The sequence below is a fragment of the Bombus impatiens genome, unplaced genomic scaffold (assembly GCF_000188095.3).
Source record: "Bombus impatiens unplaced genomic scaffold, BIMP_2.2 scf_0099, whole genome shotgun sequence".
Taxonomy (NCBI): domain Eukaryota; kingdom Metazoa; phylum Arthropoda; class Insecta; order Hymenoptera; family Apidae; genus Bombus; species Bombus impatiens.
Window position 1 is genome coordinate 217,901 of NT_176518.1, and position 26,057 is coordinate 243,957.

Sequence of the window (26,057 nt, forward strand, 5' to 3'; positions counted from 1 at the left end):
CTATGGATCTTCAACGGTAGATATCACGTTCGGTACCTGTTATCGTTTTCGATGTGTCTTTAAATTTAATGCATTTCAACATCGAGGATTTTCTCCGCGACCAAGGTTTTATTTACTCGGTAGAAAAAGAATCTGCAGTGCAATGTAGTTTCTCATTTTGATATCAAAATTAAGAGCCAGTATGTATGTAAATAGACGGGCTTATACGAGTTCAATAATATTTACGATAATAAAATATAATATAGAGTATATAAAATGATAAGTGGATAAAACGGAATATGAAAGATATGACTATAAGATATGTAACTTCCAAGTTATAGAGGGTTCGTGAAAAACATAAATAATTTATGCTATCTGCGTTACGATTGCGCACAACGTTTTTGCGCTTCTTTTTCTTTCCCCCTTTTTTTACTTTCTTTTTCTTGTTTTCCTTCTGATCATATTGTTGACTCGCAACTCTGTACGAATATAATCTAAACTCGTCGTAGAAATGATCTGAAGGTATCGAGAGTCAACGGTTTATCTCCTTTTCGATAAATGGCACCAATCGGCTGATCTGTTTCTTTTGATCGTGGGCGACGGTTGAATTGGCGACCTGTTCGGCTATTTCTAGCCTTTTCCCTGGTGGCAGATTACGAATTCCGCCCTTCGACTAACCGAGGAAAGTCATTTCTGCCGCATCTCTGCGGTCTTGGCGAAACAAACGTTGCGTACGTGACCGTGATTGGGCTGGTGAAGGGGTGAGGAGAGAATTACATAAAAGGCACGAACGAAGCGAGTCGCCTATTCGCCCAACCTACGTCCTCCAGGGTCGTACACCCACGTTCATACTTCGTGCGTATCGTCTCGCAAGCTTATATGGACGATTATGCATGCAGGCGTTATCGTATATATACGTGGAACGTTTAGAGGACTCGTCCAGGATCGTACATGATTTTCAAGAAATTTTCCATGTGTAGGAATTCTGTCGAGCCACGGTTATCTCCTAGCATTTCCGCACGCGTTGATCGCGAGAACGAATTAGTAATATATATAGTGATTCATATTGAGATGAATCATTTACGTCGAAGCAAGTTCGACTATCGTGCAAGTAATTGAACACCATTTTGTATAATAAATCTCGTATTAATTATATGAATGTGTAGATGCGTGAAATAATTTTATTTAAAGAAAATAAAGATTTTTAGTTAATTGTTAAATAAACGTTTCGTTTTTGTTGACGCAGATCATGTGAAGGAAGGATATGATAAACTGTGGCCGATGAAGAGAAGAGCACGAGCAAGAGTACGAGCAGGAGCACGAGCAAGAGCAAGCGGCTTCGTCGAGGAAGGCGAGAAGAAGCGACGACGAGGCGGCAGCAGCAATACCAATAAAAAGATCAACACTAGATCTGATGTTAGCGGACATTAACGGTAACTTGGCGGATCTGAGAAGTGAAGCGATGGCGTCGCAGAGATTTTGTCTGCGCTGGAATAATCATCAAAGTAATCTACTCTCCGTTTTCGATCAACTACTCCATGACGAGTCGTTCGTCGATGTTACGCTGGCCGTCGAGGGTCAGTTACTCAGGGCACATAAGATGGTGCTGTCGGCGTGTAGTCCCTATTTTCAGGTAAGGACAAGTCTCATCCAGAGAGAACAATGCATCGTCAAACCGGAGATCCTGGGGGAAACGTATGCTTTCTTTTTGAAGTCCAATGAATCGCGTTCTAGAACATTATTAATAATTCATCACGGTAGATTAATTCATGACGCGTATTAATAATTCATAACGTTTTCTTACTCGACCCTCTTGCCGAATCTATACCGACCGAGTATTTTTTTCTTACTATCTTTGCAGGCCCTTTTCGTCGGACACCCCGACAAGCACCCGATAGTCATTCTTAAAGATGTCCCCTACGTGGATATGCGCAGTCTTTTGGATTTCATGTATCGTGGGGAGGTCAGCGTCGACCAGGATAGGCTAACCGCTTTCTTGAGAGTCGCTGAGTCTCTTAGGATAAAGGGCCTGACCGAGGTAAACGAGGACAAGTGTGACTTGCCTAGTATTACCTCTTCGTTGCTTGGCAATCAAAACACAGTACCTCCACCACCACCGAATCTACATAGAATAAACCAAATCGGGCCTCACCACCACGTCTCGCAGAAGAGGATGCACCATATGTCGAGCCATCCTCTCCTTGGTTCGGCCTTATCCGCGCCAAAGAGAAAAAGGGGCAGACCGAGGAAGCTCAGCGGTTCTTCCGATACGCCGATCGGCGAGATCACGGGCCAGGAGCTGCAGTCATGTTCGGGGACAGATCTCGTACAAGGTTCGCCAGAAATGATGGAAATGAAGATGAGTATCGACTTTCAGAGCGAAAGCACCGGTAATAATGGTAGAGGCGGAAACTCCAGTACTGCTTCGGCGAGTAGTAACAACGTGAACAGCAATAACGTCGGGAACTCGGCATCATCGGGAGCCAGTCTGGCTGCTTCCTCTTTGTCGTCGACGAGGAAGGACGAACCAACGGAAAATGGTACTGACACACCCGAATCACTAACATCTCGTGTTAAACGGGAACCTGAACCGACGCCTAGCACCTCTGCCCAAGGTAAAGCACTTTCTCCTTTTTATCTTAAATAAATGTGTTTATTTGTTTTTCTCATTCGTGAAAATTTGCTTGATTGTCAATAATCTGACTAGTTCTTGTTTATCTGTTAGCCTCCGATGAGACGTTCGCGCGGCCACACAGTAGGCAAGGGAACGAAGGTTTCAAGCAAGGTAAGGAATTCCATTATCAGCTTACATGATTAACGCAACTTTTTAATCACCATTTATGTCGTGAATAATCGAAGTAACACGATGTCATTACATATTTTAAAACATTGTTTGGTACAAGTACACTAGCTTGAACAAATTTAATCTTTAATCAATGGATAGTAGTATCAACTGATTTAGCTCTGTTCCTAAGTTCAAAAATTAAGAATTACGGGTGGTACGTATATCGGGTGGAAACGATATAGCGCGATCGTGAATTAAAGTTTTAAGAAGCGATATCTATCGATGTAACCGCACCCACGAACGTACGTGTTTTTTTTTTTGCAGTGTCAATATGATTTATACTTTTGAAAAAAAAATAGAAAGATACGAAAGATACAAAATTGGCATTGTACGGTTTTAAAAGGGATCCCATACTCTTACCTTTTCACAACTATTTGAAATTACATGTTTCGGTGCACATAACCTGTAAACTTAGCTTCTCGGTAAATTAACGACAACATTGTGTCGTTTCCATCTAATATACGCACCAACTATGCCTATCACTGAAATTAAAAGATAAGACTCTGTTATCGAGTATCTGTGAATTGATTTTAGAATTCCAAATAATATTTATTAACTTGAGAACAGGATACTCTAAATGCACTCAGGATAACTATTAAGTAATTGAATGTATATTACATTATTGATATGTAAGCGGTGTAAACGTTCCCAATCATTTTTTATTAATGGAAAAAGAGGATATCGTGCCTATTTGGCAAACGTAGGTTTTTATCAATATTTAAATAACTCATTTTTTGCTCCATTTGAATTACACCGAATTAAATTTAACTTCCTGATACAATTCGATGTTGACCAACAGTGATTACACACAAATATTCCGTTTGCAATCTTTTCCAGGTGATATTGTATTCTTACCCTTAACAAATATTCTTACGTATTTACCTATCATTTGTTTTATCAAAATTATTACAATCATCTTGACAAATTTGAGTGATGAATATGCAAATGAAAATATTACAAAACACTGCTGTACGATGTGCTAATCAATTTAATTTTTCAGAATTTTCATCTGTTAATTTTATACCTTGCTCGTCGTTGCGCGACTGCAAACTAATTACGAATCGCAGTATCGCAGCAATATTTCCGGGGAGGCTATTTTTGGTCGTAGACTCAAGTACACTAAAAAAATAATAATGAATAAAAAAAAAATAAGAAAGAATATTGAGACTCGAGCCGATGAATTTGTTGACGAGTGCAATTCGTTAAGATGTTAACTCGAGGATACTGCCTGAGCTAGCATCCTTACATGGAATTAAGGTCAACAAATCTCGCTGAGTATTGAAAAAAGTATTTGTGATTTGTATCCGGAGAAGGTGAATAGGCTCCCAGGAGTTTATGCGTGTCACGGGTTTCACGCGGTCTGTTAAAAATATCAGAAAAAAAGAAAAAAGCAATACTACTACTAATGATAATAACCGTTTCCTTTTTCCGTGCAATCTGAAACGAATTTTTCGGCAGTGTTAAGCCACGTAGGCGAAACATATCGAAACACGATGCGCACAAAGTTTAACGGGCTTTCGAAAACGAGACCACTACTTAAGTCACGCGTTGACCTGTGACAACTCGAAATAGAAAAAAAAATCTCGAAAAAATATGTATACATATGCGTGCCATGTGTATATATATATACATACATATACATATATTTACGAAAAAAGAAACAAAGTGTATGAGAGAGAAAGGAAGCCGTCGTCTCGTTGAGCCCATACAGGCGTTTGTGTATGCTCCTCTGAAACGACGAGACGTTCGAGCGGAATCAAAAAAACGTGCCAACAAACACACAAGATATATATTCCCTTTTGAATGCTGTAGCCTCCAAAAATCTAACCTACCACCCACCGATTGTCGTTAAGGGACATAATATAAAATATACATACCCATTGTAATTTATGCTCGGCCAATGCGCAGCGCTTCGTTCCTTCTTCTTTACGCTCGTTCTCCTCACTCGTTTCTCTAATCTAGACTTATATATTTATATATACATTTCTATTTACTGCCACTTTTACTTACCTTTTTCGATCCCATTTCACATATTGCGCGCACGCACAGATACACACACACACAGACACACAAACACACGCGCGCGCGCGCGCGCGTGCGTGTATACAATATGTATATATTGTTATACGTATACATGTGCAACATATAAATATATACACATGTACATGTTATTATATATATGATTTTATAATCCCCGCACGCGAATGAGAAACGCTTCGCTGTCATTGGCCATTTGGTAAAAGGAGGGGGTGGAGCCAGCTTTTAGCGGTGCTTACTTTTTTCTGATTTTTATTTGAAACGCTGGTTTACTTTTTTTCACGTTCGTTCATTGTAAGAAAGTTGAACGCAATTTATGTTTGCGCCGAAGTGACGGACCGTGGTGAAATGGATAGATGTCATTACAACGAAAAAAAGAAGTGTGCGTAGCTCTTTTTAACAGACAACGAACGTCGGCAGGTTATCGCTTCCGCCTTCTCTTGCGTTCTTCTCGTTGCCTAATTGAGTTTTCACGACGGAGGAATGAAACACGGAGAAACAGAAATTTGGGGAAAAGTCCGAAACATGAAAACGAAACGGGAAGGAGAAAACAGATGAAAATATACGACAGGACGGAAAGAAATGGACAAACAAATGTAGTGACGGAAAAGAAAGAGCGAATGATGAGAGAGAAAGAGAGAGAGAGAGAAAGAGAGAGCGAGAGATCAATATAAAAAGAAATTGGTATCGAGAGTGTGACGTACATTCTTTTCCATATGATGTTCGAGAAAGAGAGAGAAAGAAAAGAAAAGAAATTACTTTACTGACGTACGCACGCACGCGCACACATGACAGAGTGCTTCGAAGATGTCGAACATGATGATCGTTCGGTAGTGACCGTGAAACGTGTTGCTTTGTTCTCTTTGCGCAGGTGAGTTGAGATTATCTGAGTCACCATTTGATCTCTGAGAGATTACCTTTGCGCGGGGGAAGCGAGGGAACTAGGGGAGGCCAGCCGCTCAAAAAAATACAAAAAAATATATAACATAAAATAAAACAAAACAAAAAAAAAATAATAAAATGAAACCGTTCCGAAATGCCAGAATCTAAATAAGAGAAAGTCGAATAAAAGAATCTGATGTAAAGTGAAGCCGAAAGCGGATTAAGTATAACAATATATAATTGCATCGAAGAAGAGAAAACGTTGCTTCTTCTCGAGCGTCCTCGATCTCGATGGATCGTCTTCCCGTAGAGAATGGATAATATGCGTATACGGTTTAGACTGACGGGACGCACGGACTATTTAAAACGTAAAGTTAATAGGGAGGGGGTCTTTTTCGAGTGTACATGATGATGATGTTTATTAACATTCGCATATACGTGCATTCTGCACGCGTATGTGTAAGCGTTCGTCTCTGACTGAGTGATATGTTGCGCGTGTTGCGTGTATACATGTATTTGCATACATTCCGTAGCAATAGATACGAGAGCGAGTCCAGGTGAACGGGAGGAAAAATACGAGCTAAATGGTGTAAGACTGCAAACGCGAGAGGGTGGAATGTAAGTGTGCGTGACAGACGAGGAAGAAAGGGTGCGTGAGAGCACGCGCGCCTGTGTGTGTGTGTGCATGTGTGTATGCGCGCGCGCGCGCGTGTGTGTGTGAGACGCATGGGAGGGGAGAAAGAATCATACGCGCGCGCGCGTGTGTATGAAAAAAGATTGTACGTACGTGTGATCGCGAGAATGTCTGAGCGCGTGTATGGTGCATATTTATTTGGAAGAAAGAAAGAAAGAAAGAGAGAGCCATCGTTGAGTCGCTGAAATGCTCTTCATGGTATGGCAAACGAGACCGTAACGGTCCTCTTCGCAGCCAGCCGGTACGGGATCGAGGCAAAGCCGCGATCAACAGTGAGCAGTAGCGAAAGCGTGCGTGAGAGCGAAAGAATCTGAAGAGGGAATGACGACGAACAGGGGTGGGGACACGGAAAAGCGGGTGCGGCATAAAACACTTAACATGGGACAGAGTTGACGGACAGCCGGTTCGAATACGGTGACTCTTTTTTGCTGGCTCTACCCTTCCTCTTGCTTCCCCCCACAAATATAGAAATACGTTATTATATCAGTACATTATTATACACTATTATATATTACTAGAAATATGTGATAATTTATACCTAATGCATCGATATACTTAAGTTCGAATGATGTTATTATAACATTGATATATATATACATATACATACGTACGTATGTATGTATGTATATATGTATGTATATATATATGTATATATATATATATATATATTATACGATACAAAGGTGTAGGCGTCGAGAACTGTTTAAAGAAGAAAGTTTTCTTCGTTTCAGACCCGGAGGAGACGTCGAGTGGCGGTGGCTCGCAGTCACCGACTCATATACGCATCAACTTCGAGCGATGCTTTCGTAAGGAGTACAGCACGTCTCTTCAAGGAAAAACATCGTCAACGGCAATTATGGCGTCCATGGATGACTCGCAGCAATATTCCGATTCCGAATCGGAGCAAAAGGTGTCGAAAGACAATTTGAGCAGTGCCATATTTAATCTGGTCGCCGGTGAATCGGAGATCAGTCAAAGCGACTTCGAAGGATCGTTTAAGGTCGAAAACGAGAGAACGGAGGGTTCGGTACGGGACTTCTGCGTGAAAGAGGGCGACGTATACCGGTGCACTGTATGCAATCGTACCTACACACACATCAGTAATTTCTGCCGGCACTACGTCACCTCACACAAGCGTAACGTCAAGTACTTTGCTTGTCCGGTTTGTTATAAGGAATTCACGCGGAAAGATAACATGGTCGCCCACGTTAAGATCATACATAGCCTTAAGTCGCACATGGCTCTTAGCAGCAGTGGCAGCAGTAGTATGGGTCAGCAGCGGTAGACCGCTGTCGGTGCGTCCTCTCTTCTCAGGCTACGTTCCTTGGCTCTTTCCCTTCGTTCTGTCTCTTGAGAAAGAATCCAAATTACCGTTACGATGCTCCTCCTACGTTTCCGGAGGTGCTCTTAACGGCCAAGTATCACTTCGCGTCGTGCAATCGTCGATAAATCGTTGAACAAATCGTTGATCGATTTCTTCGTCGTCGTGGTAAGGGTCAGGGGACGTTACGCAAGGAAGAGGCAGCAAACGAAAAAAATCGCGTGAAAAGCTCAAGAGCGATGCGAGCGTACGTGTCAGTGGCTTTCCGGATAAACCCATAGCTGTAAAAGAAAGAAAAGAAAAGGTCGCAGTGTTTCGAACGGACAAAGAGAGAACAAGTAGTAGTAGTTAGATTAGTCTCGTAGTTAATAAAATACAATCGAGGATTGGTTTTTGAAGACAACGCTAGTAGGACGAATCAAGAAAGGACGATATGGGGGTAAACGGATAGTCAATCGAATATACAAATTTTAAACATCCGATGATCATCGTCATTGATACGTAGATAGTTGTACATCTGTTTCCTTTATACAATTAACGAACGTTTGATAAACAACAAACAGGCAGAACAAACAACTAAATCCGAAGACGTTGTTTCCGCCAATATGGGGAAATTGAATCGTAGACCATGTGTCTGCTGCAGCTCAAAACAGTTTCTCCTTTTTCAATGTATCAACGTGAAACGAAAGAAACTGGACTTTTAACAAATGGATATATGATATTAATCATAGCAGCTAGTAAAGTCAAATACAGTCGAACGGAGTACCTTTTGTGTCCGGTTACTTTATTAAACGTGATATAATTCGTGCTATATCGGATCCTATAACTACTGGTTTTCTCTTGATTCGTTCGAAAGTTCGCTCTTTCGGACAAAATCGGCGGGTGTATCTCAGCCTATTTCGTAAACCGAAAGCTCCCTTTCTCGAAAAATGATTTTCGTGCGCGTAACACGAAACGGGCATTAAGTTACAAACGAAACGAGCTTTACCGCGTCGCTTCCCTTCAAGGGAATCGCGGATGTTATACAAATAAAAAGAAAAAAAGAAGGAGGAACGTAAGAAAGAGAGATATGCGCATACAAAGAGTTTATATATGATTGAACCGGTGTACTCGTTTGGTCGTCTTAACGTAGTTGTACGACAACGAGGATCAGTTATGAAACAAAGAGGAGAAAAAAGTAAGCAAGATAATTGCAAAAGAAACGTGAGTCCAAATCAACAAAGAGTATATTTACTATTGTGTGACTATAATATTACGGAGAGAATCAAACGTGTTGCATGTAGCATCGAAAATATGCATACGTTTATTGAAGTAAAACGGCGGTACATGCACACACAATATAAATAAGGGAACCACGTAGACTGAGTAAATGCAATATATATGTACGATGACCGTTCGCCATGTTGTTGAGCCGTTGAGCTGTTGTCAAGCTGTCGAGCCTGATTCGAAGTTATATAGTAGCGTAATAGGGAGCCAAGGTGGAAAGAAGTCCGCGGTTAGGGCAGGCAAGGATGGAGATAGTTAATGGGGAAATTAACGGAACGGGACATGCAATTCTTGAAAGACTGCAGAGGGACGGTTTTAACGACACCAAATACAAGATAGTACTGACATTGGATAGACTGAAGGCACTTTAGTAGTAACTTAACGCCATATCGTACTGTACCGTACTCTATTGAACAAAACATTTGTGCTTAGCCAGTACAACTGGACACAGTTTTACTACTATATATTCTATATATTCTGTATATTATATATATTATATTAGAAAACATGGATTTTATCGTTATCCAAAAAATGATACGTTCGTTTATTTCCTGTTTAACTTGAAATGAATCGTGGGTAAAATATCTATATATATATATTGTTCCCAAGAGCAAAAATATGCCATTAAAACGACTATTAAATTTGTTACATAAATTCATAATCAACTAAAGCTAATCGTTATAACGTAGATTCTCTTTTTGTAAATATTAAATTCTAAATAACGTGAGACAAGGATGTGTGTGTGTCCAGGGTCATAGAAATTATCGTTGTTAAAAATATATCCTTGTCTTACTTGTTACGAGTTTTACGCAGTTTATCCGAAGCATAATTTTATGTATAATTTAATTCAGAAAGACCATGCTTAGAAAAGAAAAAAGGATACAGAGTTCTTTGTGAGTTCTTTTAGTCTTAAAGACTATAGCGTGCACGCGCAAACGGTCGAGTCGATTATCGATTACTGTTCAAAAGGGATACGGCTACAGTGATGGTACATAGGCTTAGTCGTGAGAGACAGCACTAAAATACGATTGTAGCTTACTATATTTTGCACTTTACACTTTGTCGAATCCTCTCTAGTCGGACCTTCGTTCATAGATCGATTGTTATGATTATGAACGACACGCATGAATCGGAGAGGAAGCGAAACGATTTATATACAAATTTTTTCACTAGTTGGGCATAGACATTAGACGACTAGAGGCTATATAATAATAATTATAAATATTATTACTGCTACTATTAATTAATTATAATCGTAACGGAGACCTTCGTTGTTATTTTAAATGCGTGGGATTTCAAGGTGAAAAGAAAAATGAAAGAAGAAGAGACAGGACACAACATGATTTATACGATCTTGTGTCCGATATCGCCCACGATTGACCAGTGTTGTTCGTTCGTTATTCAAGAGATATCTAGCGTTGCAAAGATAAAAAAATTTTAGTTGTAAGAAATACGGAGCGATCGGAAGATCGATCGCCTCCGGATGCAATTACGCGTACTTTTAGGAAGATAGAATGATATATTATTAGTTAGGCAGGCAGCAATGATTAGACGAGTAGGTAAAGTAAAGCAAAAAAAATAATAAGGAACGATAGAAAGAGAAACAAACTAAAAGCATATACGGATGTTTTAATATTTCTGATCGTAATGGACCGTGCCGCTGACTCGCAAAATCGATGTGCTCTCAGGTCAATTATCTTCAAAATTTTTAACTTTCATGGACCAAAGAGTATCCACCATTCCGCGTCGGTGGATTATTTTCGGCGGGGAGAAAAGATGTGTGTGTGTGTGTATTCTTTTGTTTTAGTTTATCCTATTTTAGCTTGTGTTTTTTTTTTGTTTGACGTACAGAAAGAAAATTTTAAGGACGAGAGACAGTTGCAGGCCGGTCTTGGTGAAATTGTTGTGTTCGCGATGGGTTAACGCAAAGCCCGTCCAAAAAAAAAAAAAAAAAAAAGGAAGAAAATATGAAAACAAATTGCGGAAAGAGGGTATAAACTGATAGTTGAATATAAATATTATATATTAAACAAAAATAAGTGCAAAGAGGCAGCGGCTAAAACAGCTTATATCGATTTAAAATGGAAAAAAATAATAATTAAAGTAATACACTCACATTTGATAATCACTGAGAGGCTAAGACTAACTCAATTTTAGATGGCAGGTAAAGAGGACGATTTATAGAAGCGGAATAAAGCGTGTCGATATGAAATGGAAAGTACAGTGTAACAGAGCTCTCGGATCGCCTAAAGCAAAATCAATTGCCAAATTGTAACGAACGACAATTCAATCATTTCGATACTAGGCTCACGATCAATTTCTCACTTTTTTAACAATAGACCAGGAAAATAGATCCACGTGCTTGTTTCTTTTAAACGGGGGGCTTTCCGTGATAGCTCGTTTGGGATATCCAATTTTATTCGTCCGTACGAAAAGGAGCGTTAGTTTACCCTAGTCGACTTTTGCGTGAGAAATCGCTTGGAAGACCTGAAACTCTTGGTGATCCTTGTTGACCACATGTTTGTTTTTTCTTTAAATTTTATTTCTCGCATAATATATTATTCTGTTAAATATCTTATTTGTCGTCGTCGTCGTCGTTGTCGTCGTCGTCATTGTACAAGAAAACAAAGATCCGCAAATGTTTCTATCCGCCGTTAAACTTTAGAAAGACAGTTGCAGAGCATTTGGCAAAGAAGCAAAAAAAGAACATTTGTAACGACGCGTATGCGAATCAAGTTGTTATCTCTGCTTACATCGAATTCCTTAATGGTATCTTAAGGCTCGTGATCAGGGTAAACTGATACCTAATAAAATTGTTGAAATTTAGCAACTGATCTTGAAGCTTGCTACGAAAATTTATCGTACAACATTCGCTCACGTTCGTTGCCTTTAAATGTTGTTAATCTTTAGAATTAAGGTTGTAAAAAAGGGGAAATTCATGTTGCCAATCAGTAAAACTTAGTAGAAGCTTGCGAGGAGTGTTTTTAAGGATTAAGGATTATAATGATACGAAATCCTTATATTCGTACAAAATTAGTGTTCAAGCTGTAAAAAGTGTTCATAGCGGAAGAAATAAACACTTTGAAGTGTTATGAGGAATTGTTTGTAAGGGGGTACCTTGTACTTGTACTACGCATTACATAAAAAATGATTAAAAATTAATTTCAACTAACGTTGTAGTGAAAAGAGAAAAAGGAAGAATCGGCCGAGTTAAAATTTTCTACGAAAATCTGCAACTGTTTTGCCTTCGTTTAAGTGAATTTTACTGGAAGCAGAAGCGAATTTCTCACGCCAATCGCGGTTAGGATCACAGAGGTCTCGTTGATGAATTTCGTGTTGAACATATTTTAATTAATTTATAAGTCTACGGACATTGCGGGTGGGTTACGGGGGAAAGAATATGAAAAACAAGAAAAATTTTACATAGATTATATTATATTTATATATGGTTCTTGCAATGGCGACACGCCAATAATCATCGTTCCCTTTTATTCGTCCCTTATTTCGAAAGCGGACCACCAGTCAATACCGATTATTCTAAGTTTCTTTTTCACGTGTTATCGGCATCAGCCGCTCTTGCAAGAAACCAACGCGAAAGAGTAACAGAGAGGAAGAAAGAGAGAGAGAGAGAGAGAGAGAGAAAGAGAGAAAGAGAGAGAGGTAAATTACGAGGCTTAAAAAGCAGACTGTACTATCGGATAGATTTTAATATATATATATTAAATATAAATATATATATATACATAAACATATATATATATATTAAAAAAGAAAAGAATCATAGTTTATTATCGCAAATAAATTACACGCATATGTACACAAACACGTATACAGAGAGAAACACATATACAAAGTATGCGGCAAGCGTAAAGATGGTACATATATATATATATATACATATTATTATTATTATTGCGATTATTATTATTAATATTATTATTACGATTATTATCATTATTATTATTATTATATTATATATATATTTATATATATATTTATATATATATTTATATATATAAACAAAAGTTATATCGAATATATTTTAGCGCTAGTTGATAATACCTATTAACGTCGTTGCAGTTTTTGAAATGATGCGTCAGAAAATGAGAGTAAAAAAAAAGAAAGAAGCAAAGGAGGTATGTGGTTGACTTTTAACTTTATATATTATACGTTGAATTAACGTACTTCAGTGGGATCCAATAATATGTAGCGGTGTAATCCCCGATTTGGTGCCTTTTTAAGCGACATAAATAATGACGATGAAGAAAAGAAAAGTAAAAAAATGAAGTAATAATAATAAATTGTTATCGACGCCCGCGATCTTAGGCGCGCGCGTGCGCGTGTGTGTATATCCCTTTTTTTAAAAAGCGCGCCCGATGATCGCAATCTAGTGCCAAATAAGTGAGACCTTGTCGTGAAATGAGCGTAAAAGAGTAATAAAGGGAAAATAAAAAAAAAAAAAAATAAAGAAACAAGAAAAAATTTTATAGGGAACTTTTTAGAGAAGACGAGTCTTTTCTGACGCTGGGTAGACTTAGTATATTTTATATGCACTGATTGTTTGATTATGACTATCGATAATAAAAAGAACGGTGTTCAATAGATTGTAATTGAAGGATTTTTAAGTCTCGCTGTACCGACTTTTGTCTCATACATTCACGTCTCCGTTGTTGCGCGCGCAATGCATACTCACGTTTTACATGCACTTTTAATCGTGCGTGCCTGGTCGATTTTACGAGATGCGCTGATAGAAATCTGAACGGATAGCTTTTACTTAAGGATCAATGAAAAACCGAAAACGTAACATCAGCGTTATCGTTCGAAAAGAATATTTAGCGGGCATCTCGAAAAATCGTTTAGTGTATCCAACGTACAAACTAGCGCATCGAAGGAAACAATAAGACACTGTGTTAAATGAATGAAAGAGGAAAGAAAGTTGTTTATTGTCCAACAGTTTTTTTTTTAAAGTTAGCGACTCTTATTGTTTAAACTTCTTTGAAAATCGATCATATTGTTTCTCCTTGTGATAACATGTGCGTAGAAGCCCGATATTTTATCTTTATCAGCGCGTAAGTCAAGCGAGTTTCTTGTATGAAGCTTCATCCATTAACTGCAATAACACCTTTAGTAAATTTCAGCTGTTACGTCACTTTTAATTTTATGTTATACATTTACCAATATTGTTTTCTTCCGTTACAACTTTTTACAAAGAAATCGACGTTCTGCGTCGTATTTTCTTATTTTTTTAAATAGTTTCCACGCGTTACGATAAAAAAGAAAAAGAATGGGGAAAAAGAAGTGATTGAAAAACTAGCGAATAAGCGTACTAAACTAGCGTACGTTGAAATATTTTGTTACCAATGGTTTATTCCGAAACGGAAAGGAAAAGGAAACAATGATCGAAGAGGTTGTCGTGCGAATTGTGTGTTGTAATGGAAATCGACCATAAATTAATGAGCTGGATCGTCTGTCTAGTATATGTATACGTATATACATGCTTGTCAAGGAAAGTAGCAGACTAATTGAAATTCGAAAAAGAAGGTAATTACTATAACGACTAACAGCGCAATGCTACACGCAGTAGAACTTTATTTTACTTCCTTTCGTTACGTTTTTCGTTGTTTTTCCGTTATGATATGCGTTATTATTGTCGCACGTATGTGGAACGTGAGTGTAAGTAGGCTCAGAGACTCGTGATCATTCATTAATCGTTTACATACAAATCTCTACTGTCCCGCGTAGTTGGAGGATATTTTCAAAGCGACGCATCATCATCAAAGTGCCATAATTTATTTCAAAACAAAGGATTTGTCACACGCGATTAATTCGCCACGAGTTGTCTACAACCGTTCTCTGTCTTCTTCTTTTTCTTGTCTTTTTGGAATGAAAATTTTCTCTTTCTTCGTTTGTTTATATTTTCTTGTTTTTTTTTCTAATTACCCTTTGTTTCTAATCTTGTTACTACGTTCCACAGCCGTGTTCTTACGTAGAGATTTCTCGTTAGTCACTTGAAACAGAAATCATATCGTCCCTTTGTATATCTCGATATGTTCACACATACACCAAATTCAAGAATTCCCGCATTCACTACGAAGCACCGTTACTCTTAGCCAAAAATTACTTTTATTTAGTTTCGTTTTAGTGATTGTGGATGCATCTGGTTGGTCGATAGCGATCGTTGTCTCGCCGTTGACGATTATCCATCAAAAGACACGCTGCCAATAAAATCATTGAAATGGCTCTCGTTAACGAATTACCATTCAATTTTTTATAGAATCGTCAACACAATCGGCGAGAAACGATTGTCAGAACCGATCGGACGATCTTTAGATATTAAGATTCCTACGTTGTGTGTGGCTTACTCGAATAAAAGCGAACGTTTCTTATTTGAAAATAACAGAAATTCGACCGATTTGCTCGCACGTTCGAATATAGAGCAGTCATCAGTGTTGAAAATAAAAAGAGAAAACAATCGACGTTCCAACTGCTTGAGAAGCCAATCACGATAGGAAATCAGCGATTATTATTTTTTATGGACTTTTGTTTTGCATGTTGCGTACGCGTATTGTTGATTTATTATTTTTACTGTCCGGACAATGAAGCAAAGTGAAATATTTGGAGATCAAGAAAAAAGATAAATATATATATGTACATGGTTTTTTTCGTTGCATTTAACTTCTGATTTTTATAAGTCCGCTGGCTGTTAAACTCTTTATTTTTTGTTTTCTTCTCATTATCTCAACGTTTTCGTTGCGAGAAACGATTTATAACAATTTTACGCTGATAATGTTCATTTTGATCGTTATGTAGAAGTTGAAAGACTATTTTTTGTTCTATTTCTTACTTATTAGCTTGCTTCTAATAAAACATTGCAAGATGTTTAAGCGAGTAAAGGACAAAGTCTTTCACATAATTTAGTCGCAATGCCGGAACTGGTGTCGTTTCTCGCATCGATCGAATTCTCGATACAAAGTACGACGTAGAGACCATTTTGCACGACAGATTCACGACTCTACGACGTGTATCTATCTTCTCCGCGAAATCACCCGACGTTTTCGATTTGGAAACTTTCCAGTGCATCTTGGGATGTGCATATTGGGATGTGCCAAAATTACTGATGCTTAAAAAGGGAGAAAAGCATCGGGTGAATTCTTTCTTAGTTATCATTGCCATTATGTTCCCTTTGCTTACCTTTCCCCTTTTTTAAGTTGATACACGATCGTGAAGAATTTTCAGCGTGGAATCGATCCGTCATTCTGTATATTACGAGTACACAAAGTACGCAATGAAGGCCCGATTTTTGCCTGACAACTTGTTAAAAAAAAAAGAAAAGAAAATGGTACGACTATACTTTGTTTTGGTTTTGTTTGATCAATGCGAAATTTTTATTTTCATCGATATCCAAAATTCCCGATTCCCTCGTATTATTTATTGGTACTTTATTAAGTAGATTATTGTTCGTTCTTTTATATTATAATTTTATTTTCAGGTGTTATTTAGATTTTATTTGTATTACTTTATACAGAATCATTTATATGCCATGTTGATTTCACATCGAGCTATAAATTCCCTTTACGACTCGCAGTAGCCTCTCGTATCTCTGTTCTGCACGCATCAGAGTATACAATCATACATCGGTATCATTAAATATTTATTTTCAGTACGAATTAGATCGCAGTTGCATGCAATTTACACAGCCTTTACCGTAGCCAGAGAGCGAATCATGTTTTAGAAAGTCTCTTTGATAATGCTCATTGTCGTAATTGTTGTAACCATGATCGTTACTTATTCTCGATAAGAATCAGTCTCTTTACTAACTCGAATCTTTTCACAGAGTTTTCATCGGGGAACACGAAATCGGATGGCGAGACGTGGAAAGAGAAAGGTCGAAATTCCGGATCAGGATCTTCGGCGAATCAATCGAGCACGGACACATCGAACGCGAGATCGAACACCACCACTTCGTTGACCACAACTACTAGCTCGACGTCCAACACAGCGTCCAGTTCCGGCACAACGATGACCACCACGTCGACAAGAAGTTCGTCAATGTCACCGGCAACCGGTAGGAACAACGCGCAGAACAGCGGCGGAAGTAGCAGTAGTAGTAGCCCTGCACCGACCACCAATTCCTCGTCGACGAGCAGCGGTCACCAGATCGGAACCATGTCGGCTCCGCCTGGTCGACAGGTGCCGAAGAGACGCATGAGGCGTCGCGCCACATCGCACTCGCAGGATCCTGCTGAACAGCTGACCGAGATGTCCGTTCGCGGTTTGAATCTCTTTCGTTACGCCTCGATATCCGAGGGTGTCTACCAATGCACTGAGTGTGCGAAGCTCGACATTCAGAAGACGTTCAAGAATAAATACAGCTTCCAACGACACGCTTTTCTTTACCACGAAGGCCATCAGAGGAAGGTATTCCCGTGTCCGGTATGTTCAAAAGAATTCTCCAGGCCTGACAAAATGAAGAATCATATGAAAACCGTGCACGACTGCTTCATGCCGAAGGATTGCGTGATGCCGTTTGGTTTTTTTCTCTCGCCTTAGCGGGCAGGGCGAGGGCGAGGTGGGATGGCGATCGGTCCAGCACGAAGAACGACCACTGAACCAGCGGAAGAGAACACTGGCCGAGGAGAAACGACCGTCGCGACTAGTGACGTCCAAAGGAACTCGAGGAGCACGCTCTCGAGGACGACGTTGAAGCACGTGGCCACCTCGAGGATGCTCTCCATATTCAGGCGGGGGCGTGTTTGAGAAAGCGAAATCTTCCTTTCGTTTACTCTGTCGTCTTCTCAGCACCGCCCTAGTCTAGTCACCCGATAGTGAAAATACGTGGTCGTACAGAGAGACACCGATAGAAAAATCGATCAAGTTGTCTTCGGTCTGAGAAAACAAAATATATATCATAACCTGTGTGCCGCGGACCAATCGCATAGCCTATCTCACCCCCGCGATGACCGACTCCTCACGTTGTATTAAAGCGAGATCGGATTTCCTACGCGTGCGATCAATTTTTGATAGTCGTTTTTAATGGAAGCCCGACGAGTATTGTCTTTTCGGGAAGAAGGGCGACCGACGGTTGATATCGGCCAGTGGAGGAGACTAACGTGACAGATCGCATACAAACACTGCTGAGCGGGACGACGTCGAGTTATCGCGGGGATTTTTTTCTTTTTTCTTTTTCTTTTTTTTTCTTCTTTTTTTTTGAATTAAAGGACAAAGAGAAAGAGATGTCTATACTCGAACGTAAGTGCTCGAGTAGTGCTGCTGTGTACATTAGTATTATATAATCCTTGAACTGTGCAATAGCGCGCAATGCTTGTGGACGATCGATGCCCGGCTGTGTCTCCTTCACTTGCACGACCATCCTGATCGCCATGGTTTTGCACATGGAAACGTAAGCCGCGTGAAATTTCAAAGAAATTCGCGGAGAAAGCGATTTGGCCAGTGGGAAAAAGAGGAACTTTTAACGATAGGGATTGAAAAGGCTATACTTGTTTATAGGTTTTTATCGTGTAACTAATATTGTAGGCGGTTACGTTTGCGTATGTATCATATATGGGAACCATTGTTTCACAATGTTGAAAGTAATGTTTATCGTGTCGAGTCCGCGTTACCGAAAAGTTCTCTTTTACTAAATATCGTCGCAGTATTTTACGCGGGCGTAGTCTGCATATAAAATTCCAATTTTCTCTTTATATTTTGAGAAACGAAATTTAACGATATTGGTGAACAAAAAGAGGGAGATATATATTCTCGCAAAACTAGCCAGCTTTCTCGTGCCTTTATCAACCGCGTATCCCCTTTTTCTTTTTCCTTTTCTTTTTCTTTGATACGAACGCATCATTTTTGACATGTAAAATTTATGTCTAGAGTATATCTTCCTTTTCTTCTTTTTGAAGCAAAATATAACGGAGCAACATAAGCAATACGATTAATGTGACTGACAAAGTATCGTATGGGTATATTCCCGTTTTAGATTATACCGTGATAGCTTTAAAAAAACTTCCAATGCTTTAACGCACGCGCAATGTTTTTATTTCTTTTTTCACTTCTTTTTGTTTCCTTGTTGTACCCGCTCTTTCGAATTCAGCAGTTCACGTGTGAAACGTTGGTTGTGAATATGTTCTCTCTTCTTTCCAGATATTTTCCAATTTTCCACCTTTCATAGTTCCCTATACATCTGCACAAAACTGTATGCAATCACGATCAAACTAGTTGTTTCCCGCCAAAAAAATGAAATTTGGATATTTTTCCCCCTTTGTTTGTATCGGGGAATGTCACCTGTATCTTCAAACTTTCAACAAACATTCATCTATGCTTATCAATTTGCATAGAAGCTTATTGGAGCGATAATAACGTGCTTCCAAATTTTTGTCAGATGTGTTATATTCTAAAGTAACGAGAAGAAAGATGAGCAGATGGATTGTTATCAAAAGTGCAGAGTTTCATAGCCAGGATTCGTATTAATATTATTATAATTGTTATTGCTATTTTTCTCTTTTTAATGTTTCCTACGCCTTCCAACAGATTTGATTCCAATGGTGCGTAATAAAGCATATTAGTAAAATATTAAAAGAAAGAAAGGCAGAAAGAAGATGAAAATGTATATTTATCAGAGAGTTTATTAACGGTTCCCTACGAGGCACAGAAGTCTCATAGAGTTCATTAGATAGTGCCTAAAATAGAGAAAAGGGAGGAAGAAACATGAATTATACTGCATAACAGACCGGTATATGTACAGGTTTTCTGGGAAAGTGTATTATAGTTATTACCAATAATTAATTATTATTCTTACTATTATTATTACTGATTTACTATTACTCGCACTACTATTAATGCAGCAAAAGTAATATTATTTTTATTTTCACCGTTGCTATTATTTCTATTAATATTATTGTTTGATAAGAATTATTAACTTTTAGATATGGACAAGCACCGATAGAATTGGTTATTATTGCTAGGTATATAAGTTAATAATGCACAGGTAAACACAGACAAGTTATAAAGAAAGTTATCTATACAGGCATAGTATATTTAATGACCCTCAGTTAGTTTTGGGTCTGGACCGTTTGTTTTTTCTCCTTGATTTATTATTATTATTATATTATTATATTATTATATTATTATATTATATTATATTATATTACAATATTATATTATATTATACTTTTTTCGTTCATTCGTTCGTTAAAAAATCGGAAAGAAATCTATTATTTGATACATTGTTAACACGTTTTCTTTTTTTTTTCGGTGTTGGGACACCGCAGAGTAGAAATAGTTGAACGAAATATAAATTTATTCGCGCATATGTACGTGCGTGCGCGCACGTGCTTATATATATATATATACATACATACATACCAATAACTTTTTGGGGAAATGTTCAAACATCGTTCACGCAGTCGAGCAGAACTAATGCAAACGAAGTGTTATAATTTGTTAGTAGGAACAACGCGTTACTATCCCTCCGTATCAGTTCTAAAACATAAACCAGGAAAGAAAGAACGAGAGGAAAATAATTCGCCATTCGTTGTAATTTCTACTATTCTCCATCGTTTCGTTATTTTTCAACCTGATAAAAAATAATATTATTCAGCAATAAAATTAAACATATCATTAAATTAGATGCTTACAAGAATGTATTTGTTTGATCGCATAGCAATTTTACCCATAGATCTAACGTTATAAATCCCTTATTTTACAAAATTTGTTATAAATTAAAAATTAAATTAACAGCGAATTAATATTTCCTCTTTCGTCCACTCTTCCTGCTATTTTCCTTTTCTATAATGCTATAATTCGTTGCGAGAACTTTCGAACGAATACTGAACGGAAAGCAGTATTTTGGTCTTCCGCATCGGTGTTATACGCATGAGAGAAAATGAGCATGGATGTTAGACGTGTGATGTGTATGTCTCAGAATGATGAGGATGATGATGATGATGATGATGAGGATGATGCTGATGATGATGATAATGATGATGTTGATGATAATGATGATAATAATGATGATGATGATGGTAATGACGACGATAATGATGATAATCATCAAATCTTAACTATTACAGAGAACTATTTAAAAGAATATATATAAAGAGAAATATATTACGTGAGAGGGAATGTGAACCCGCGTGTGATTTCGTTGCCGTAACACGAGGAACTCGTCGAGTTTCTCTCTCGTAGATCCAGCTCGTACTCGTAGTCGGTATTTAAAAGGAAAAAAAGCAAAAAAAAATATATCAATATATATATACATATATATCATATATATATATATATATGTGTGTGTATAATATATGTATTATATGTGATTGATGATCATATGTTTAATATAACGCATATATGTTATATATATATGTATATATATATATTTATATATGTATTACGAAATTGCGTAAATGTAAAGGAAAAACAATGATAACTGTTTAGTTTCCGTTAGGTGAAGCACGAAATTTATATTCGCGCACAATTCTGTTTCTTGCGTCCAATTTGTAGTTGTTATGTAGGAAGCGTAACGTTCATTTTGATATTATGCATATACGAAAAAGCACACATCTACAATACTACCAGAATACAGAGCACGTTTTGAATTCCGTATCGCTTGTTAATCACTGAAAGATATATTAACAGTTTCGGAGAAATTGTGTATGGATTCGCAATTTGAGTCAGTGATTGATGTATAATATGTGGGATCGATACGTACGTTTATAAAAAATGGGCATCGTATGCAATTTCGATTGATTGCTTGTGTTAACGAAGAAAATTATTACTATTTGAAAAGATAAGGTTTGCACAGATAACGTATACACAGTTGAAGGCTCTAACGTCATTGCGATATCAATGAGTCTTAGGAAAGAAAAAGGAAATGACAAAACGAATTTCTTAATTCTATGATGTGTGCAAAAGCAATCGAAAACGGTCGTGTTATACTTTTTTTTTCTTCACTTTCCATGCATTGTGACTACCTTACTTCTTACGTTTTAGTTTTATACCATTATTGTAATAGTTCTATTATATTATATTATATTATTATTACACTATTATATATATTTATATATTATATATATAGCATATATATAATATATATGTATATATATTATTGTCATCGTCAAATAACGTTTATTATTTTATTTTTAGTTTTAACTATAACATCGGGTAATTAGGTTACGAGATAAGGTGCGTTAGGCTTTAAAGGAAGCCACACGATTAACACATACGGAATGAGGATACGAAATAACCGAACAAAATGCAAATGCGGTTACTTGAATTTTTCATGATGCAGAGATATTTTATTCGAGCGTTAAATGCTATTGTAGCTTGTGACATTAATGCGATGCCTTCTATTGCGTTTCCAATTTTACTCGTTGAAGTAGAATGCAAGATATAGATGATATATATTTATGTATATTGTCACGACGTTCTGGCGAATAGACTTATTTATATTTACCATAGTTAAATCTGCACGTTTTATTCATGTGTTAGCGACGAGTACGTTTTTTCTTCGCGTAAACCGATGAAAAAGTCGCAACGCATCAGTGTCGTTTGTGTCTCCTCGTCTATTACCAGAACCTCGACCCACTACAAATCTTTCGTTTGCTGCGAATAAAATTCGCGGCTTACACGCACGTTTAAATATCTATCGATAGAAAGAAAGCACCGGCAGACGTCTTAAATAAAGAAAAGGAAAAGGTATATACACGCATGTCCACCTGCATTATTATTCCTACTTACTGTTCTTCGACGCTTTAAAAATGGAGATAATGCAAGTGAGTTTTATGAAATTCACCGTAATGTTATAAAGATATACAGACATATACGAAATATATAGGTACCAGTACTGACACTTTTATTTGCACTCGATCCCGGAAGCATCACTCGACACTCTGTTTCGATAGAAGGAAGAAGCAGTACATAATTCTATTAGCGACACTAAAAGTAACAAAACGCATTCATGCAGGATGTTAAAACTACGAAAATGTACTAATAAGTAATGGTAGATTTTTGCAATAGAAGAGAAGGAATTGTGAGAATTATTAAAAGATATAGACGTTGCGAATACAGAAAAAAATCTATTATATATTATATATAAATACTATATTATATTATATTATTATATATTATATTATATTATATTGTACGTTCGCCCCGTTTGAGGGTGGAAGCGCGCTTATACAAACAAACAAAAAAAAGTTATATCACATAACAGTAATAATAAAGAAAATGAAGCTATACGTTCGCAGATTATCGTCGGTCGTTGACTGTACATTTAAGTGTACGTACATATGTACCTATTATAATCGATGCCGGGTGGCGATAAGGACTATAACAATTTAATACCTATTATTATTTTTATTTGTTTTTATCTAATTGTAGTTTCTTTGTAACTCTTTGTGATATACAACTGCAATACCCGACCGTTTATTTCTTGTATCGATTAGCGCAACCTTCATTAAAGCAAGACAGAGGAACATACATCTCTCCGTTTAGTCGTTCTTCTCTTTTGGAACTATTCGTCCTTTGCTTTCGCGAAATACGCCATGCGGAAATATTCATTGAACTTAAAATCGACCAAACGGATACGTTTCTTAAATTAATCCTTAAATTATCTTTAAATCCATTCTTAATCAAGTTTTTAATTGGATAAGGCTTTTCACCATAATTCAGAGGGTTCTTGAATCTTTATCGAAAGAAACATAAGAGTTAAATTACTTTATCGAACATTTCAGGAAATCAACAGCTTTTCCTCCTTTTCCAAGTCCTGCTTTAGGATACTAACGTGGTTTGTAATACTCCTAAGAATCCAAATCACTAAATTTCCTAAAAGCTCAGATTAAACGCTGCTCGAACTGATAATAAATTCCAAGACTTTCAGACCTATTCTAAAGCTACAGATCGTAATATTCCAAAAACTATCTACTACTACTAATTTAAGACATTGCTTACACTCGATAATAAAACATTGAAACCTCATTAAATTGTCCTCGTTCCTCGCCTCACAAATTCAAGGAACACAACCGATGACTAATCTTCCAGCTGAATGATACTAACGCTCCTGTACCTGTTCTCTTTCCATGTCTGCCCAGATCAGCTGCCGAGTCTACCGAGCGACATCACGTTCGAGATCTGCACGTCGTCGTCCTCGTCGTCGCCGCCGCCTCCTCCTTCAGCACCTTCGACGACGGCGACGAGGAGCGGCGAGGATTCGTTCAGCGAAGGAAACACAGGCAGCACGTACATCAAGTCCGAGCGAGTGGTTAGCGGAATGCACTTCCTCACCGACCGGGAGGAGGATCGGGGAGATCTGTTGCTACCTAAGTCAGAATCCGGGGAGGCCGAGCCGGAGGTCAGGAAACAGGTTGGTTGGTCTGCTGCTTTTGATACTGCTTCGGCAGGCAGTGCACCAGCTGTGCCACCTGGCTTCGTTCAGAGGACGATTATGAGAAGGAGGCGCGGCTTATCATCATGTCCTCGCGGACACGGCACCAACAGAAATGGGCAGAGCACCAGGAAGCCACTTGGAAAGCTCTTGTCGCCGCGCATTTTATAAGGTGTTTTCCATTCGGCTGGTTCAACCATTCTTTAGACTAAGAGCATTTTTGGGAAGTTCGTTAGAGAGTTAGAAGTATGTACTTACAAGTAGATGTATATCGTTACATACTTGTTTGATTGCACTAGGGTATAGATTAAAATCTTATTATAAGAGAGGAGATATAGGGACTGTTCATTGGTGTAGAAGAAAAGGCATAATAATCATTTTAATTAGTGATCGTGATACTTTGTATCCAGTTGTTGGAATTGTCATAAATGTGGAAAGAATTTTACGGTTTTGCTTTACGACTGAAAGGTTATTTCTAATTATCTGTTATCCTAACTAGTTGGCAATGTGCATGCATTTTCGCAGACAACCGAATGGAAAGCATTCTGTAACGTTATCCGGGCATGTCTTATCTGGTTTGTCCTCGTATCTTTTTCATTAGAGCGCCGTTTACTTTTCGCAAGGAATTCGTTGAACCGCACTTTCTCTATATATAATTGCGTGCGGAGAAGTGGATTTTATTTCTAATCTCGTTTATGTCGGGTGACGCCTTTTCTGTCGGTGTATCGTCCGTCCAGCAAACACCGCGCCACAGAAACAGAGAACTCGATGACTGCATAAAGAAATCGCAGAACAAAAATACGAGAATATCTCGAATATTTGTTTTTGCCTGAAACCCAACAAATTCATGGTATCATGGTAACTCGCAGCTAAGTTCCAATCCGATAGCGATAGATTTTTGTCTCGAATCATCACCAACACCAGGTCAAAGGGTTTCGAATTCTATACCAAAGGGAATAAACCTAGAGAAGGGAGGAAAAGAAAGATAGGGTGGATACGATCGAGCGCGACGTGATACGATGGGGCGAGCGAGGATGATTAAAGAGGAAAGGGTGAGAGAGGGAGAGAAAAAACCAAATAAACGTTGTTTTACAAGCTGCTGGAATACCTCATTCAAAACGACGGTTCCGTAGTCTGCAAGTGGTGCGGCGAGGTGCTACCGTCTCGAACCCGTTGGTACAGGCACAAGTACAAACTCCACGTCTCCACCCAGGTCACCCAACCGGCCCCGCTGTTCAAGTGCCACAGCTGTAACGCTTACTTCAAGTCCCGTAAGGGTTACATTGGTCACCTCAGCTCCCGCCACTCTGACAACGAGAACGACGAGAACAGAGAAGAGCCAGCCAACAAGAAAGCGCGGAAGACCTCGGAAGTAAGTCTTTGACCGCTTCGCCATCTAGCCATACTTCTCGTACCCTGCTTGCCGCATCTAATTATTAGAAAACGCGTTTTATATAAAGAAATGATTTAATAACGATTTAATATTGGTACGGAACATCATACCAGCTTCCAATATGGTACATTCACAAAACATGAAGCTACTATCAATCACGCAATGATCCAAAATAATGCACGTTAACGAAGTTGCATCCTTAATATGACTTTTCTTCATCGCAATGGACTTGCATAACAAAAAAAAAAAAAAAAAAAA

At 38.1% G+C, this 26,057-nt stretch overlaps 1 protein-coding gene across 10 annotated transcripts in view; it reads left to right on the plus strand.

Moving 5' to 3' along the window:
• LOC100742740 (protein tramtrack, alpha isoform) overlaps window positions 1–26,057 on the plus strand; it is a 40,294-nt gene that overhangs the window by 12,913 nt on the left and 1,324 nt on the right. For 4 of the 10 annotated variants that reach the window (XM_012394721.3, XM_024364539.2, XM_012394720.3 and 1 more), the window contains exons 2-5: window positions 1,226–1,612; window positions 1,841–2,594; window positions 2,705–2,764; window positions 16,859–19,830. In XM_012394721.3, coding sequence (XP_012250144.1) covers window positions 1,394–1,612; window positions 1,841–2,594; window positions 2,705–2,764; window positions 16,859–17,574 — 1,749 coding nt within the window. In that variant the 5' untranslated portion in view covers window positions 1,226–1,393 and the 3' untranslated portion in view covers window positions 17,575–19,830. Of the gene's footprint in view, window positions 1–1,065; window positions 1,091–1,225; window positions 1,613–1,840; window positions 2,595–2,704; window positions 2,765–7,168; window positions 11,954–16,858; window positions 19,831–24,113; window positions 24,386–25,502; window positions 25,779–26,057 lie in introns of those variants that run through there. The other 6 variants (XM_024364540.2, XM_024364542.2, XM_024364541.2 and 3 more) reach the window with 6 other exon arrangements.